This window comes from Sinohyriopsis cumingii, chromosome 3 (assembly GCF_028554795.1).
Source record: "Sinohyriopsis cumingii isolate HCF-2022 chromosome 3, ASM2855479v2, whole genome shotgun sequence".
Classification (NCBI taxonomy): domain Eukaryota; kingdom Metazoa; phylum Mollusca; class Bivalvia; order Unionida; family Unionidae; genus Sinohyriopsis; species Sinohyriopsis cumingii.
Window position 1 is genome coordinate 92,770,772 of NC_142963.1, and position 20,669 is coordinate 92,791,440.

Here is a 20,669-nt window from a genome sequence, read left to right on the forward strand (position 1 = left end):
ATGTTTCTATCAAAAAAAAGTTATGAGCTGTTCACCAGTGTAATAATTTCCAGATATATATTTTGTATCATGCACTATGAAAACACTTTGAGTAACGTATGCACCGTCTGTGATGGATGGACTGTGCATTACAATATAAGATGTTTTTAAAACCTGCCATGGTGGAAGCTCAACATAAGGATCAATTTGACATGTGTACATGTCTGTCCATATGTCTTTACATCCACAATCTAGATTAAGGTCAATGTTAAAGTTGTTTTTTTTTTAAATATCTGTATGCAACAGAAAACATGTCTGCAGACATACAACACAAACACAAGAAATATGAATGACTCCAAAATTGGAATGATGCTGATTGCTCAGTTCTCTCTTTATATATACTGTACTGTCTGTTGCAGCTGTATTTTGTAATATTCCCCATGTGACAGAATACACTACTCATTTTGCATCAAATTGGCCTATTCATGTAACCTAGCCCAAGCAATGGGAAGTTACTGAATTATTCTAGACACATTGAAACCTCATCAGCCACTGAGAAATTAAGCCATAACACCATTTAAGTCTTATTATTAAGATTATTATCAATTGTGAACACATATGTTATGATCTATTTATAGATCCTATGTAATATTAAACTCTTAAGATACCCATGTCATGTATGCAAACTTTCACTAAAGATATTCTGTAGAATTAATAATTTACAGCCATGAATAAAAAATTTAAAAATTAAACAAAATCATGCACCAAGAGTTACAAAAATTATAGATATACATAAAAGTATTATTATTATTATTATTATTATTATTATTATTATTATTATTATTTGTCAAAAGGACTCCATGAAACAAAACTGAGGTGAAAAATGCTACCGGTATCAGACAACTGTAATGTATGTTACGATAAAGAAATTTATTATAAAGTGAGGAAAAAGGCTTTTCTCGTTCCATCTACCAAATCCAAAATAATGCTTTGATGACCACACCACCTTTTAGCTGCCAGTGATGGGCATGTAGTAAGACTGACCAGTGAGAACATTGGCTACTTCTACTTTTTATCAATTCTGAACAGACATTATAGTTCTAACCATTAAGTCCTAAAAATTAACCTTCTAACTTTGACTTGCTGTATATTCTAAACAGAACATATTTTATAGGCTAAAGCTTGTGTGGGTTAAATTTCACTGTACCAATTTAGAAAACATTAATATTAATCTAAAAAAGTATATACCTGAGATTATGATAAATCTGTACTTAGTCATTCTTTACATGTTACCTATAGTCCCAATGATTTTTATGATAAGGATATTTTTCACCATTATAGCGTCTAAGGCATGCTGAAGCAGCCATCAATGCAGAATATCAGACTTCTGAGGAATGGCTTAAAATCCATAGTGTTGAATACATGAAACTGACACTAAAAGATCTGATAGACAAAGGAAAGATTGGAAGGTAGGTTGAAAAATTTTCAAATACATTTGACTTTAAATTATAGTTTCAAGCCAAATGAGACACAAAAATGTGGGTTGTAAAGAGGGAAAATTTGAAGTTAACTCACTGTGCAAATTATAGTGCACAACTTTATAGCTTTGAAGCCTCTTTCAGTACATTTCTAGAATAAAGTCAAAAGAACTTTTCTACCCTCTGTCTAACAAAGTTATATGTGTGTGTTGGGGGGGGGGGGAGGTATCCATACATACATCCAATTTCATTTCTGAAGCATACATTTGAACCATTTAAGATGTACCTATGAATTTTGGTGCACATATTAGTCTAGTAGTCCAGATATTCCTTTTTGCTATAGACAAGTTTTGGGCTTCAGTATTTTTTCTCCACCCATCCATCCATATCTAAAGTTTCTTTTTTAATTGGCAAAACTTCTGTATTGTTCAAGATAAGAAATTTGGTATGCTTATTAGACATGGTGGAGAAGTGGTGTATATATTCCTTTGCTGTTCATGATTCTTTATGTTCATCCATTCATCCATCATTCACACTTTCATTTCTAGTACATAACTTCAAACCTGTTAAAAACATCTTTATGAATTTACTTATATTAGACTGGGTGTGTAACTATGCCTTTATGAATTTATACATATTAGACTGGGTATGTAAATTTGCCTTTATGATTTTATACATACTAGACTGGGTGTGCAAATTTGTCTTTATGAATTTTTACCTATTGGGCTGGGTGTGTACATTTGCCTTCATGAATTTATACATATTAGACTGGATGTGTAAATATGCCTTTATGAATTTATACATACAAGAGTTGGTGTGTAAATTTGCCTTTATGAATTTATACATATTAGACTGGGTGTGTAAATATGCTGTTATGATTTTATACATATTAGACTGGGCGTGTAAGTATGCCTTTATGAATTTATGCATATTAGACTGGGTGTGTAAATATGCCTTTATGATTTTATACATATTAGACTGGGTGTGTAAATACGCCTTTATGATTTTATACATATTAGACTGGGTGTGCAAATTTGCCTTTATGAATTTTTACATATTAGACAGGGTGTGTAAATATGCCTTTATGATTTTATACATATTAGACTGGGTGTGTAAATATGCCTTTATGATTTTATACATACTAGACTGGGTGTGCAAATTTGCCTTTATGATTTTATACATATTAGACTGGGTGTGTAAATATGCCTTTACGATTTTATACATGTTAGACTGGGTGTGCAAATTTGCCTTTATGAATTTTTACATATCAGACTTGGTGTGTCAATTCGCCTTTTGCTTTTCACATTTTTTTCAATACCAATGTTTTAAAAATGTTTTGAACATCTTCTAATTCATCCAGCCATCATTCACACTTCAGTTCCAGAGCATAACTCCAAAGCTTCTCAAGACATCTGCATGAAACTTGGTATTAAACTTGTGGTAAAGATGTGCCTATTGCAAGTCATCTATTTTTAATATTTTTGACATTTTTGTCCATTTGTTCATCCAGCCATCAGTCATTCACACTTCTGTCACCAAATCAAATTTGCAGTGCCAGTTACTTTCCTGTGTACTTAACAAATGTAAATGCATGCACACACACACACACACACACACACACACACATGAAATCATCAGGAAACCCTTCTGTTTCCTAAAAGACACTTTGGCAAGTAGGGAATCTTGTTTTGGATGCTTATGGGAACTAGCTTTTTTCAGCTTTGATTTTTCATTATGAAATTCCTTAACTTTGTTCTGTACCATTGAGAATAACAGATAATTTTTTCTTCTTGCCTACAATTTATTTACAGACCTAAATTTCAATAAAGAATAGATTACCATATTTGTTTCAATTTTTATCAGACCTGGCATGTTAGCTTATACATAGTGTGACAGAACCAAGGTATCAGCTAAGTAGATTTCAAAATTTTTATATGTAGATTGACTTGTAAATCAGTAGGATTTCTTGTGACATACATTTGACATGTTTTATGTACATTGGCTTCTAAATCAGTAGGATTTCTTATGACATACATTTGACATGTTTTATGTGCATTGGCTTCTAAATCAGTAGGATTTCTTATGACATACATTTGACATGTTTTATATGCATTGGCTTTTAAATCAGTAGGATTTCTTATGACATACATTTGACATGTTTTATGTGCATTGGCTTCTAAATCAGTAGGATTTCTTATGACATACATTTGACATGTTTTATGTGCATTGGCTTCTAAATCAGTAGGATTTCTTATGACATACATTTGACATGTTTTATGTGCATTGGCTTCTAAATCAGTAGGATTTCTTATGTCATACATTTGACATGTTTTATGTGCATTGGCTTCTAAATCAGTAGGATTTCTTATGACATACATTTGACATATTTTATGTGCATTGGCTTCTAAATCAGTAGGATTTCTTATGACATACATTTGACATGTTTTATGTATATTGGCTTCTAAATCAGTAGGATTTCTTATGATATACATTTGACATGTTTTGAGGTGATTGAAACAAAAATAGTTGCATCATTTTTCTTCATCTACACTGTTTGCGATTGCATACAGTCATAAATATGGTGCATTATGATTGAGGATACCAGATGTTTTGTTGGATTGGTTAGTTGGTTAGTTTCTTGTGTGTTTTCAGGGCACAGCAACACATGAAGGTTATTTAGTTCCAAGTCAGTTGAGTAAAGTGCCTTGCCCAGGAACACACCTTGGTATCCAACCCAGGCTGATCTGATGTTATTGTTTGATATATTTAAGGCACAACAACACATGAAGGTTATTTAGTGTCAGTTGGAGTAAATTGCTTTGTATATGTAGGACATACTGGCATCCATCCCAGGCTGATCCATTTTGTTACTGTTTGCTGTTTTTAAGACACAGCAACACATGGCTTACCCAAGAACATATTATGGTATCCAACCCAGGCTAATCCATTGGTAGGATTTGAACATGTGCCATTCAGGTTGCAAGTCATGCATGCAAACCACTGAGCCACCATGGTCTCCGAATGTTTTGGTTGGTTATTGACAAGATAGGTGTAAAATTCTCAATCGATTCCTGATCTAAAAGTAAAATTGGCATAAAGATAGACTGGCCTACTCTAGTTTGATTGGCAGTTCTTTTTCAGTATTACCGTTGATCCAGACTGTATAATGCTTAATTTTTCCTTACACTTATTATTCCTTGTTTCAGACTTGAACCAGACCACCGGACAGGAAAAGCTTCACAGCATATCCAGTTTGATGCCTATGATGTGAATGAATTTGAATATAAACTTAACTTGTAAGTTATATGTCAAATTACAATGTCTATATTTGTACTTATTGACACGCATAACTCTTGCATTTTGTGTGTAAATATGGAGATGGTGATCTTGTCTGTCAGTGTATACCACTAAATATGTAGATATATTTATAATGTAGTGATGTTGCACAAGTTCATCTACATTATCTGAGAAAATTCACCTGTTATTCCATCAGTATTTTATGTACATGATAGGATACCTATTGCACACCTGTCTTCTTGGTGGAATGAGGTCAAGTAGGAGGTATAGGTATTTTGTCATGCCAGTTCTGTGTGAATATTCATAGTTTGTTAGTAAGATGACTGTGATTTAAGGTAGAGATCTTGAACTGTAAAACTAGGATTAAATTGTTGAGTTTCCTAAATGTTCAAATTCTTATCCTTTCCTAATGGAATGGATTGGGATGACGATGAATAATTTGAAAAGAGCATGTGCACTCCAAGATTGTTGCAGGTTTCTAGATGTATATACCTATTTCTGGTTCTTTATTTAGAATATTGAATAAATTGACAAGCAAGTATTTCAATGTTTTTGTGTCAATATTTGTGTTATTTTGATGTTTGCTTGTTTGTTTTGTTTACATTTAACTTTGGGAATTTATTCTTTTATCCTCATTTGAGGGATTTTTTGAATGTTTTATATAACTTGTTATAATTGTGCTAAATAGATTTTATAATTTGATTAATTTGTAATGAGTTTATGAATATGGCTATCAAACTGACCATTTTCAATGGAGATAATGGATATACAGTTGATTTGGCTTCAGTGGGGGACAAACCCAAATACTCATGTAGCACATATTGGGGACAAAGTTTCTTCTAAAAGCGTATTCCCATATTCCACAGCATGTAGTCCAGTATGATGGCACTGCAACCAGATTCCAGCTACATCCCCTGTCCATCTTGTTAACTCACTGGGATATTGTGAAACCTTTCTCAGATTTTCATTACTTACATATTTGTTGCCGCAAAAGAAATCTTTCCTACTTTCATTAATCACACAATAAAAATACCAGTAAACCAGTATAAAGCATGATAGAATAACTTACATTTTCACTTAAGTTATAAATATGCTTTCTGATATTAGTTACTAATATGATCAGTATTTTTTTCAGAGCAATAGAGATGTACACCAAGAGAATAAAATGGCTTCTGCAAGGCAGCAAAAGGGTGAGCCCTGGATGCATGCTTTAAAATGCTCATAAATACTGTGAACTTATTTATTTTACCAGTTTCATTTTTCTTGACTTTATAGAAAATGTAATTATTGTTGGACCTTAAAATCTATGGATGTGTGTATGACACAAATGGCATAAATGTAATCATCAACAGAACTTAAAATCAGTGGATATGATTATGACATAAATAGTTTTAATGTAATCATAGATGGAAAATAAACTCTTTGGTTATGCTTATGACAGAAATGGCATTAATGTAATCATGAATGGAACATAAAATCTGTGGATATGCCTTTGACAGAAATGGCATTAATGTAATCATGAATGGAACATAAAATCTGTGGATACACCTTTGACAGAAATGGCATTAATGTAATCATGAATGGAACATAAAATCTGTGGATATGCCTTTGACAGAAATGGCATTAATGTAATCATGAATGGAACATAAAATCTGTGGATACGCCTTTGACAGAAATGGCATTAATGTAATCATGAATGGAACATAAAATCTGTGGATACACCTTTGACAGAAATGGCATTAATGTAATCATGAATGGAACATAAAATCTGTGGATATGCCTTTGACAGAAATGGCATTAATGTAATCATGGATGGAACTTGAAATCTGTGGATACACCTATGACAGAAATGGCATTATGTAATCATGGATGGAACATAAAATCTGTGGATATGCTTATGACAGAAATGGCATTAATGCAATTATAGATGGAACTTGAAATCAGTGGATATGCCTATGACATAAATGGCTTTAATGTAATCATAGATGGAACATAAAATCTGTGGATATGCCTTTGACAGAAATGGCATTGATGTAATCAGTGATGGAACTTGAAATCTGTGGATATGCCTATGACAGAAAAAGCATTAATAGCAATAAGGTTTTATGCTTGGCATTTCAGTTTGTAGTTTGAAGCAATCTCTGCACAGCCATTACAATTTTTATCCTAATATATAAAGTGAATTATGTATGCACAGTGAACCTGCTCCTTACAAACATCCTAGTTTTAAGGCCATCCTCTTAAAGTGAAAGAAAAATAAAAGAAGTGAATTATACCTTTAATACTGAGTAAAATTCATTACAGAGATCAACTCAGTATAATGACCAGTTTGCAAAAGTTCATGGGTGGTCATATTAGCCAGGTCTTACTGTACTTGGTCCCAATTCACACAATTACCAAAATATTCTTTTGACTAAAATAAATATTAAATTCATTTTGTATGGTAGCATATGTACTTGCTTATAAGTTGAGTCCAGCTCAAAACTAAACAGACCCTTATCTGCAGTTACATTATATGTCATCAGATCTGAGTATATGCAGTTTGTTAGGTGCAATTGGAGGAATAAGCAGCTAAAACTATGATCTGCCAGCACATTATGCAATGGCAGATCAAGGTCTATGTTGTTTACATTTCAACTTCTAAGTCTGTACATACAGCATGTACATTAACTTGCTTCTTTTTTGTTTTTCTTATGGATTATCAGATTTTCATAACTTTTTATTTACCTTGACGAAATGTACAGTGGTACCACATTTATAAGGGTTTCTTCTTGACGAGATGCTACCTCACTGAAATGTAACATTACTTTTTTTATCACACTCACCAGAGACCACCTTTTTGTATGAGGCTTTTTTTTCATTGCAGAAGTGTTGGCCTCGTGAGAGAAGTCCAACTATAATTTTGATATAACAAGTAAATAAATATTTTGTGGTATAACACAACCACACATGCTATATATACATGCTTACAAGTCAAGACCAGCTGAAAGCAACATGGATCTTCATCTGCCATTACATACTGTGCTGGCCAATGAGAGTCTATGTTGTTGATTCTACTGATTACTTCTAATAAACTGCATTGACCCTCTCATACTTTATATTATGTGATGGCAGATCTAGGTCGATGCAGTTTGCAGTTGGACTCGACTTATAAGTGAGTATTGATTGTATTTTCTATATCAGGGGTCAGCAAACTATTTTACATATCATGCCACTTTTTTCCAGATTAAATACAAAATGAATGAGCATGTGCCACCAAGAGAGTAACACTGTTACAGTTGAGATTTTTGGCTGCCCTTCACATGCCACACAAAACCTCTTGATGTGCCAAATTGTGGCACTCATGCCACAGGTTGCTGACCCCTGTTCTATATCATTTGAAAGGTGTGAAGTTTAATGCTCTTTAACTTTTAAAAATTAATTTCTAAAAACTTACAACCAAACTATTCTCCAAAGTAGATTTTAATATCAAAGACCTATATCTGTCTACATTGTAATGGTTGATATATACTGGTAACTTTATATTTACCTGCAGGTGTTTGGGAATATTCATGCCAACAGAATCGTGATACTTGCTGATTCATCAGATGCCAATACAGGCTTTGGAAGATTGACTGCATTTCAGGAATCTCTTCTTGTAAGTTAATTTTTTTTTAGGAATGATCTTAGGGGTCCACAAGGACTGAAAATGAGTCCTAAGTTTGATTTCAGTTAGACTTGTCCCAAGATTATCATGCAGAATTCTTAATCTTAGCAATATAGTCTGGAAATTGTTTCCCCAGAGGAACCACAGACACCACTTTGATTTGTTGCTTATGTGCTAATGAACTCAAAAATTAAAAGACCTTGTTTCAGTTTCATATAAATTCACTCATGAGCAAATAAATTCATAAATTTGAACCAGACAACTTATGGTTCACAGACATCTTCTGCAGCAATGATGTGAATTAGTTCCCCCACCCCAAACAATTGATGGCCTCTCATTCCTCCTTTCCAATTAATGTGGAAAAATGCCAGTGTCCATAAAAGCACGACACATTTCATCTCAGTCTTTTTTTCAGAGCTAGAGCAGTTAAGCTCCATTTATCTCTTGTATAATCCATTCCAATGCATATAATTCTAATCCATTTATCTCTAGTATACTCCATTCAAATGCATATGATTCTAATCCATTTATCTTTAGCATAATCCATTCCAATGCATATGATTCTAATCCATTTATCTCTAGTATATTCAGTTCCAATGCATATGATTCTAATCCATTTATCTCTAGTATACTCCATTCAAATGCATATGATTCTAATCCATTTATCTCTAGTATACTCCATTCAAATGCATATGATTCTAATCCATTTATCTCTAGTATACTCAGTTCCAATGCATATGATTCTAATCCATTTATCTCTAGTATACTCCATTCAAATGCAGATGATTCTAATCCATTTATCTCTAGTATACTCCATTCAAATGCATATGATTCTAATCCATTTATCTCTAGTATACTCAGTTCCAATGCATATTATTCTAATCCATTTATCTCTAGTATACTCCATTCAAATGCATATGATTCTAATCCATTTATCTCTAGTATACTCCATTCTAATGCATATGATTCTAATCCATTTATCTCTAGTATACTCAGTTCCAATGCATATGATTCTAATCCATTTATCTCTAGTATACTCCATTCAAATGCATATGATTCTAATCCATTTATCTCTAGTATACTCCATTCCAATGCATATGATTATAGTCCATTTATATCTAGTATACTCTGTTCCAATGCATATGATTATAATCATACAAGAGATATATATATATATATGTGAAATTCCACTACATTGGGAACAAAATTACCCTTAATGGTACTTATATGCCACACCCAGAAAAATATTTGTTCAAGGGATGCACAGGAGGCAATTGACTCTCCTAAAATGCCAATTTTACAGTGTTATTAATAGGTTAAACCAGCAGCATGTTTTACTTTGAGCTTTCTGTAGTCCCTACTCAAGACCTTCCAGTTTCTAGTCACAGACTCACATTTACATTTAGTCTTTAGATTTTCTGTTTTTGTAGAAATTTGGCTCCAGGCCACAGTTTTCAAAATTGCAATAAAGCTCTCAGTAAGAGCATGTACTTGAATATGTGAATCCTGTTGCACTTACTAATACATTTTTTAAACTTTTTATCAGTTATTATAGTTTATTTTGGAATTCAAAACACTTACCGTATATATTTACACATAAATCATTAGTCCAACTGCAAACAGCCTAAACCCATACACCCTGATCTGCTGTTGCATAATGTGCTTGGAGATCAAGGTCTGTGCTGTGGGTTCTGATGATCACTCCTTGCAAGTGTTAGATACCCAGATCTGCTGGCATATTATGCAGTGTCAGATCTGGGTCAGTGCAGTCTGCAGTTGGACTCAACTTATAAATGAGCATATATGGTAATCTCTAAAAGCTGTTGGATTTTCTTTAAAGAAAAACCTGAAGAAAATTGACATGAAATATTTCAGCAAGAATATGGCCTTACTGTCTGTATGAATGTTTCTGAATACTGTCATTATTACTGTAAACAATCTACAAACAAAATGTTAGAGCTAATGAAGTGAGCAAATGTAGTCATCATCATCACTTAATAGTAATCTACATATTTCACAGAATTCTTGAAGTCCTAAAGCGTGACAATTTGATTGCACAGTGCATGAATGTTTCTAGCAAAGTGATGGCTGTTGCATGGCACAGTAAAGGCTGTTGTTTCATCATGTACAGTTGGTTTGGAAGTTTCATGAATTCATAAATCCTGTAAACTATTGAGGTCAAGGAAATAAATAATAGAACTATATTTTAACCATTGTCAAAGTACACAAAAGCATTTAAATCCACATCATTATGGCATTATGGGAAACTAGAAACTGCACAGGTTTACATGTTTGCACAAATGCATCATTTCTGAAGATCTTGAAATCAACAGTCTACATAAGTTTTTCTGTGATGTTCATGGTAGGACCATGGGGTGATTGGACTAAATATAGAAACCCAGAAAACCTGTAGTGAAACAAATTCCTTGCTGGTGTTACAGATTAATAATTTTTAGTTTGCTGTGTCACATGATGTGATTTTCACCAATCAAAGTGCTTTATTAAGGCTTTGAAATCTATACTACAAGTCATATATTCTTCCAACAATGGATTATTGTTCAAATGTATGGGGAAACTACTAAATCTGAGCTTGACAGGATTTATAAACTTCAGAAACGAGCAGCACACGTAATTTTAGATGCATCTATTGATTATCCCTCAAAAGCATTATTTACAAAACTCAAATGGTTCACAATATATGACAGGATAGATTTTCACAAGCCAGTTCTTGTATATAAATGTCTACATGGAACTGCACCAGAGTATCTTCAGGACTTATTCAGGCCTTTTTCAACACAATACCAGTTGAGATCAATATCACATGGAAACCTTCTAGCACCAAAACCAAGAACAGGGCAATTTAAAAAGAGCTTCCAATACTCTGGTACATTCTGTGGAACAAGCTTCCACTACATGTAAAATCTGCTGAAAATATTAGAGTATTTAAGAAAAGATATCATGAGCATGTATGTGTTTCTAATAGATAATGGAATTATTTTAATACTAAACATGTTAAAATAAACACTAATTATGCTATCTTCATATAATGTGCATTGTTATACTCTCCTTAAGAGGATCTCAAGGGAGAATAGTCCTTGAATAATGAGTCACCCTCTATAAATAAAGCATTATTATTATTATTGTAATTTTTTTAAATATGTTGGATATCAGTATGAAAGAAAAAAACACCAAATTTTTACCAACTGACTATTAATTGGCATACTTGTTTTAAATCAGATTTCTGATAAAAAATTAACATATATTGACAACACTTTTGTTAATGCCTCCTAAGTTTAGTGAAAACTATACCCAAGGTACAGCTTTATGAGACTGGATTTCATGAGAACTGCCAAGTTTTCTGGTCCAGATTTTTGCCAATGTTTGATATGAGATTTCATTTTGATTCAATGTTTGTTAGTAATTTCAGTGGTCCACAGTCCAGTGGGATCTCTGATAGGCTGTAAGTGATTGATACGCCAATTTATATATCATCTGTTTGAAGTGTTAATTTTTCCTTTGTTACATATTAATATGTGTAATGATTTTCACATTACAGCATTTAATTGATGAGCAGGTCTCTCAAAAGAAGGGTATGTACCTGGTCTCTTTTGGAACAGACATTGACCCTTTGTGGCCCTGTGTGAGGGATGTCAACTGTAGAATGTGAGTATTACAACTATTCTTTATGTGGTTTTATTTCACCATCATCATACGACTGAGATAGACATTGGGTGCATTTGTATGCATCATACACTTCATTTGTTTGTTTCAAAGTCACCGGAAACAAAAACAGTGTCATATACTTTATTCTTACTACACAAAGTTACAACCCATTATAACGCGATGCTTGTGGTCCAAAGAATCATATTTTGATATAAGCAGGATCGCATTAACAAATTTTTGAAAAACTTCCTCATAGAAAATGTGCATTGAAATTTCAGTGTCATCAGTTTTAAGTAACCTTTAAATCATATATCATTTGTTTTGGAAAATTTCAGAAGTTAAGCCAAAATTAAACGCAGTGCTGGGATTAAAAATCTGCTAGGGATATGAATAATTGGCTTTTTTGAGAGCATGTATTTCGGACGTTAAAAAGAAAGGTCACTTTAAATAAAAACAATGGGATCCATGCTGCCATTGCATTATAAGTGGAATCACATTATTACTAATCAGGTTATAAAGGGTTTTACCTGTATAATCTATATGCAAAGAAAATAAGTTGGCTTTAGTATCATGAAGATTTTATGGTCCTGCCGTTTATAGTGGTGTGGAGAGATTTGGTCTGATCAATCCATCTGTAAATCCAACCATCTGTAGAAGCTCATTTGTCTATAAATTACTTGGCAAAGAAAAAATTAAATTGGCAGGCATATTTAAATACATGTGTAGGGACTTAATTAGATTTTTAGGCCAACAAACCTATTTTTCCAATTTTTAGAAGTTTTAAATCATGTTTGGTTTATAAATTTGTTTTTTTTTTTTAACAGGAAATCTTTGTAGATTCTTGCATTTGCATTATAAGTCATATTATGGAATTAGTGTGTATTACTGTCGTTAGTCAGCATAGTAGTGTAGCACATTAGTTGTTCAATATATTTGGTGGTAAAACTAAATAGACTGAGGAAGTGCTGTACTATAATGATGCTTTAACAGTTAAATATTTAAATTACCATATATACTCACTTATAGGTCTAGTCAAGCTGCAAACTGCATAGACTTAGATCTGTCATATGATAATATACTTGCAGATCTGGGTCTATGCAGTTTGTTCGGAGTTATCAGTAGAACTGACAACATAGACACTGATCTGCCCATGCATCACGCATAGGCAAAGCAGAGTCTATGTTCTTTACAGTTTGACTTGACTTATAAGTAAATGTAATATGGTAATGTATTATTGGTAATGATTGAAAATTCCCATCTTGTTTGCTAACAGGATGATCTCATTAAAAGTGAAACTGAAAAGTGAAGGTATCTGTAACATTGTTCTTAATGGAATTCATTGGATATTGTAATTACTGGTCTGTGTTGATACTGTGTCTTTGTTCAAATTATTGAAAAAAGTAAACTTCCATGATCATTCAGACCAGGAAAGTGACAACACAATCCCAGTTTACTTAAAAGTAATAACTACTGCACAACGTGAGCAGTTACACATATTTGGTATTCAAGCCTTTAGCAATAAATGAATTGTTTCATGTAGTCATACCCATCAGTAGCAGTCACCCATGGGAAAAGGTGAAACTAGCATTTGTACACATGACATCCAATTGCAGGCTCACTATTCAAACTTTGTCCTGAAACAAATATCTGGCACAAAATACCATTATTATTATTACTGTTATTGTCATTATGGTTGTTGTTGTTGTTGTTGTTATTATTATTATTATTATTATTATTATAGGTAATCAGCATAATTTTGGATCTAAAGAATTTATGGTATAATTTATTATTCATAAATTCTGGTAGAAAAGGGTTTCATTCATAGACTTCTTTAAGCTTTCCCAAACTGTTTTGTTACCTAAAATGTTTGGTACAGAACACGGAATGTATATTGTAGATAGCATTCGAAGTCACAGTAGTAATAGACCATGGTCAGATAAAGAAAGTGCCAACCCAATGATTGACAGGTCATATTTGTTCAAAAATTTGTTATTGTTTTAAGTAGAAACACCGTTCCAATCATATATTTACATTTCGTAGTCATCATTTCAACCTTTCCTACCAAACATAAAAGTGGGGGAGTAAGGCTTACATGATGATTATCTCTATTGAATATTTATTCCAGCAATGAATTTGTAAGCAATATTGAAGGCTTTATTCAAATTCTTAAAATAGCAATGAAGAGATTGGCCAATTTAAATGTTACTCTGATAGAATGGCATGATTGCAGTACATAAAAGCAACATAAGGCATGTTTACACATCAATTCCACATGACATGTCTTTACTTTAATAATGCCTTTCTCAGCAAACCACTTCATTGGTATGTTCTCTGTTTTTGAGTGACCACATTAAAGAGCAAGAAACTATCTTTAGGATGGGAAATGCCTGGCTGTTGTTGACAGAAAACATGTGACCATGTAATACATGACTTTTATAGTGTAAATGTTATTGGGGTAGGGGTTAGAAATGGGAATTACCATTGTAACAAGTTGACCACTAAGAAAAGGTGACTATTAAGGTAGGTTTGATTTATAGTTAGTTACTGTGTTGTTTTCACAATATTACAAGTACAGTACACCAGTCCAAAAAGTTAACATCAGATTTAATCTTCACAACTCTCCATTATCAAATTTTCAGTATACTGTAAAACCAAGCTTATAAATAATACAAATCTTTTATAAATAGATTCACATTTATTCTTATTTTTCAGCATTGAAGAAGCAAAGGAATTTGTGATGAGGATGTCTCCCAAAGGAGGATGCAATCTTCTCAAAGCCATGAAACATGTGTATAAGCTTGAAGATATTGATTCCATCGTCATTATACTGGGCAGTGTGTATGTATTTAATTAGGACAAAAACAATTAAGTCAGCTGATTGCAGTTATTATGTATTGGTGTCAAACTGTTCTTTTTAAATGTGCAAGCATATAATATAAAAATTGTTGCAATTTTCCTTCTTTATTTAAACCTTAGTAAACTGATGTTAATTAGTTTGGTCTGACAGATGTAAGTATATGCAGTTTATTGGGAGTATTCAGTAGAACAAACAACACACCCTGATCTGCCAGTGCATTATGTGATGGCAGATTAGGGTGCATGTTCTATGCAATTGGACTTGTATGCAAGTATATACAGTACTATATAGGTACCGGCAGTGTAAATGCAGACTTTTTATTGTCCTGCAGTCAATCAGCCACTTGAGGACTGAAAAACTTGGTTGAGAGAAAAGGTCCTGTTGTATCCATTAGGCAAGTGTTTATTGTCAAATGAGAGATTAACTCTAACAACCTCAGCAATTCCAGTAAGAGATTGGTATGGATGTACAGCTCTGTATGCTGGCGTATTTGATTTGTTGTGATTGCAGTTTCAGGTTTCATATAACCTGTTACAAAATACAAAAGCAGTGGCTAATTGGAGACGCATGCACATTTTAGCCACATGTGCTGGTGATGTACAACTTAAATTGTTTTGTGAATCTTCCAGTGAAATGAGGAATATAGGAAAATATATATTTCATTTATTATTTCTTGTTTTATATCTGTAACTGCTTTATAATGAATGGCACTGTAATAGAAGAAAGCTGTATGCAATGCCAGGTCTGGATCTGTGCTGATTGCATTTATATATGCTTTATAGACAAGCAAATAAAATGTTGATCATCCATTTGTACAATGTGTTAATTTTTTCACAGACCTGATCAATCAGCAGAACTGTTATGTGACTACATTTACCAGATGGGTGTTGGGCGCAACATACCTCTACATGCTGTAGCGTACGACTGCAGCAACCATATGACAAATGTGAGTACTTTTGTTCTTTTTTTAGCTCAACTGATCATAGACCAGAAGAGCTTATGCAGAATGGTGACAATCGATGTTTTGAATGGGAGCTATTGTTTGCATTGCATACTGCAATTGATTAATCAAGACCATCCACTAAAATACTGATGACACCTGAGTGAACTTGAGTTTGGTAACATAGAATTTCCTGTACAAGTTACTGACATTAGTAATTTTGAGTGAATCATAGCCTAATTATTAAACCTGTTATGTTTTCAAATAATAATAACCTGTCATGATGTGAAGGTTGTTCTTTGCTCGTGAAATGATTGCAGGGTCACATTTAGGATTTCTCAGTGACAAAGTTAGCTCGAATTATTCCCATGTGGTTGACCCAAATGTAACTTAATCAGGTTAATTTGAAAGAACTCATGACATTAAGATTGTAAATGTTAGAGGTATCACAAATACAGAGGACTGGTGGTAATATTCACATTTCTCACAGTCATTTCAGCATTGTTTGGAGCTGTGGCTCCCGTGGTTTCAAAAGAGGCTGTTATTGGCTCTTGGAACTGCAGTTAGGGGACACAGCCTCTCATAAAAAATTGAAAAAGGAAAAAATCCTTCCATTATCACACTGACCTCAAGAGCAGACTTGGCAGTCAAGGTCATCAGTTGTAACCTCATTTACAGTTTGACCAATTTACTAGCGATGGTAACATCTGTCAAACACATCTGAGGTGCCTTTATGCAGGATGAACTTGCATTGATGATTCCACACACATGAGGAACTGACATCAACCTTGATTTAACCTCTTGACTTGTATGAGTTTGCACTGCCACATGAAGTTGTTGATTGTTGACATAAATGACAAAGTCATCATCTGCTGTTTTTTGCAAAGCTGCACTTGCAGACTTGTCTGAATGATTTTATATATGGATGTTTTTTTTTGCTAAAGCATTTGTATGAACTTGAGGATTCACCAGTCCTGCAAATGATGTCAAGCTGGATCAAACTGAAAACTTCAAATGTCTAATGTAGATATTCAAGATATTGTTTTAAAGCTCTGAAGTGCAGTCACAAAATACTGGTCAACATCAACAAAATAAGGGGAATCAGAAAGTTTGGTATGTCAGTTGCATTTTTCAAATGAGGAACCCATGATGAGCCCTGAAATATCAGTACAGTGCTACCTCACGATAAAACATCTCAGTACAGCACAGTTATTCATTCAACACAGGTGAGGTCATACGTCACAATTTTGGAATAAATGTAGTTTTGGTATTGAACCTACCTCAGTATAACATGACCTCACTTATGGTTCCTCTGAGCAGCATTATCATGTGGAATCAGTGTATATACAATATGTACTTGCTTTTACATTGGGTTCAACTGCAAACAACATTGACCTTAATATACCATCTCATAATGCATTTGCAGATCAAGGTCTGTGTTGCTTGTTCTACTGACTGCTTCCCACAACCTGTATAGACCCAGGCCTTCCAGCATATTATGCGATGCAGATCTGGGTCTATGCAACTTGCAGTTGGATCCAAATTTTATGCATGTATGTATGGTAGATATCACTTAATATGGCAACATCTTTATATCAACAATGTTTAAAATTTATGTTTATATACATTTGTTTCAAAAGTTATGTAACTTTTTCATTTAGTATAGTTGTTCTATGGAACTATTACAGTATGGCTAAGGTTGATTTGATTCCAGTCTTGCCCGGTAGAAATAATGTTATATTGTTATTATAATCACTTTGAAATTAATCTTTTATTCTCTTTTATCAAAGCATTTCCCATCCTGTTCAAAGCGATATAGTTAATTTTCAAAACAGATTTTTTGGGGGACAGTTTTTCCCAAAATTTTACTAAATATGTAAACATAATATATGGACATATATGCTTTTGTTCCTGCACAGTTAACACTGAGGAGTCTGGCAGAGGCCTCTGGGGGCAGATACCATTGTTACACAGCTTCTTGTGAAGTAAGTACAGTAAATTGTATCATTACTCTTTTGTTGTCTGCAGTCTTCTTATCTGACACCCTACATTTCCCTATCTCTCCCTTATTTCAAGTGCATAGTGTTTCATTTTTGATTGCCTATCATGCTGTTACAGTCAGTATTCAGCTGTTTTTAAAAATGAAATCATAAGAAAATGTGAGAATGGATGTTCAACATACCCACAGTGAATGCCTGTGTCTTCTACCAATAACATGACCGGTTGGTGACCTTTCTATAGACTCATTAGATCTCATTTTGACACAGTTGAGAATACAGTTCTTATACATACCAACAGATGTGTAGCAGTGTATGTCTCTATGAATTATTGTATCATGAATATAGGCCAACAGATGTGTAGCAGAGTATAGATCTTTATGAATTATTGTATCATGAGTATAGGCCAACAGGTGTGTTGCAGAGTATAGATCTTTATGAATTATTGTATCATGAGTATAGGCCAACAGATGTGCAGCAGAGTATAGATCTTTATGAATTATTGTATCATGAGTATAGGCCAACAGGTGTGTTGCAGAGTATGCTTTTACCAATTATTGTATCATGTATACAGGCCAGCAGATGTTTAGCAGAGTATGCCTTTATGAATTATTGTACCATGAGTAAATGTCAACAGATGTGTAGCAGAGTACACCTTAATGAATTATTGAATCTTGAGTACAGGCCAACAGGTGCTTGGCAGAGCATGCCTATATGAATTGTTGTATCATGAGTAGAGGCCAACAGATGTGTAGTAGAGTATGCCTTTACCAATTATTGTATCATGAGAACAGGCCAAAAGATTTGTAGCAGAGCATGCCTCTATGAATTATTGTATCATGAGTACAGGCCAACAGATGTGTAGCAGAGCATGCCTCTTTGAATTATTGTATCATGAGTACAGGCCAACAGATGTGTAGCAGAGCATGCCTCAATGAATTATTGTATCATGAATACAGGCCAACAGATGTGTAGCAGAGTATGCTTTTATGAATTATTGTATAATGAGTACAGGCCAACAGATGTGTAGCAGAGTATGCCTCTATATGAATTATTGTATTATGAATACAGGCCAACAGATGTGAAGCAGAGTATGCCTCTATGAGTTATTGTATCATGAGTACAGGTCAACAGATGTGTAGTAGACTATGCCGCTACATATTATTGTATCATGAGTACAGGTCAACAGATGTGTAGCAGAGTGTGCCTCAGTGAATTAGTGTACCATTAGTACAAGCCAATAGATGTGAAGCAGAGTATGCCTCTACCAGTTATTGTACCATCATTGCAAGTCATGGGTGACAATCCGCTATACTTCTTCTTAACCTGTGGCTGCCTAAGATGAAACTTCCTCATTTTTTCCTGGATATACATAAACAAAAATACATCAACAATACAATGTAACAATCTTCTACATATCAAAGAGAAGTGCCTATTTTAATGATAGATAAGTGACTGCATTTGGAAGATAATCTTTAATTGGCTTATTCAGTCTGGATAAATATCAACATTTCAAGAATATTTTACTTGCACTCAAAATTATTAGTTAAATAGATCGATGGAAATTTATTGTAGGCAACCAAGGATGATAAGTATTTGCTTGTGGCTTGTGCACACTTGTAAGAAATCTGACATGAATCAGTCAAATTATGCCATAGAGGCATCTTGATTTGCTCCTGTCCTTCTGTTCATGTGTCGGTTCTTCCAAGTCCAACTTGTGTCTCAGTTCTGAGTGAGAAATATTATATAGAAAGACCCCTTCTTGCAGGAAAATGAAATCTTATTAGCTTGGGCATTATGCCGTTTGCAGTATGACCCAACTTGATAAATTATTGTATATGGTAGATGATCTAATTAGATTTTTGCGGCATTTAAATTTTTTAAAAATTTCAATTTCTATCTGTTGAAATGTCTGGACTTCAACCTTTCTGTCACAGTGGGGATATTTTTACAACCACAAATCAAGTCTTTATTATAAATTAATTAGCCATGCTGTGCAAAAAGTTCATGTCTTACTTATGATGTAATAAGCCATTACTTATGATGTAATAAGCCATACCATGAGCATTATGTCATGATTTTAATTCATAATATCGATTTTTTTAAGAAAGAAAAAGTAAAGACAACAAAGAAAAGATTGGAATAGACAAAAAAAATTTTTAAAATTTCTTAAACAGAGAAAATCAAATACCTTTTTTTAAGGTATATTGTAATGTCAGAAAATAAAAATATATTTTTGTTAGTATGGACCTTTTTTGCTTGGGACAGGTATTAAAGGGGACATTTGCATGTGAAGGATTGGATATTCTTGAACAGTTTTACAGTGCCCATACAAGATAATAAATACACATACGAAATAAATCTCACAATCTTTAATAAGAGGAGACAGAAAGTATGGAGGGCATTTATTGCATGTCTTAAGATGAAATTAATGCCAATTAAATAATCACAAGTATTTGTCCCTTATTTGAAACTTCTACAGGAATCATCCCTGTTGTATTTTTGTAACTTTCATTAATGTTTTGGTTGAAATTCGTCAAAAGTAAAATTGATTCAAATCTGATTTGTAACAGAATTGTACCCTTTTCCACATGGGACATTTTTGTTAGAACATGAGTGATATCATGTAAATGAACTTAAGATCTTGTTCATTAGTTGAAAGTCTAAACAGGGTATGACTTGCATAATATTTTCTTCAAAATACATTACCCAGTCATAATATGTTAGGAGAACTGCTACTACCTCGCAAATCCAGCCCTCCCAGGTTAAAACATTTAAGCTAAAGTGCTAAATGTTATCTGCTCACCTAGGT

General features: G+C 33.4%; 1 protein-coding gene across 1 annotated transcript in view; it reads left to right on the top strand.

The window, feature by feature from the left end:
• Positions 1–20,669, top strand: part of LOC149803287 (von Willebrand factor A domain-containing protein 3A-like) — a 111,799-nt gene that overhangs the window by 14,077 nt on the left and 77,053 nt on the right. The window contains exons 4-11 of the mRNA XM_089952975.1: positions 1,321–1,448; positions 4,664–4,753; positions 5,890–5,944; positions 8,290–8,391; positions 11,957–12,063; positions 14,776–14,901; positions 15,758–15,866; positions 17,780–17,845. Of these exons, the coding sequence (XP_089809101.1) occupies positions 1,321–1,448; positions 4,664–4,753; positions 5,890–5,944; positions 8,290–8,391; positions 11,957–12,063; positions 14,776–14,901; positions 15,758–15,866; positions 17,780–17,845 (783 nt within the window). The remainder of the gene's footprint in view (positions 1–1,320; positions 1,449–4,663; positions 4,754–5,889; positions 5,945–8,289; positions 8,392–11,956; positions 12,064–14,775; positions 14,902–15,757; positions 15,867–17,779; positions 17,846–20,669) is intronic.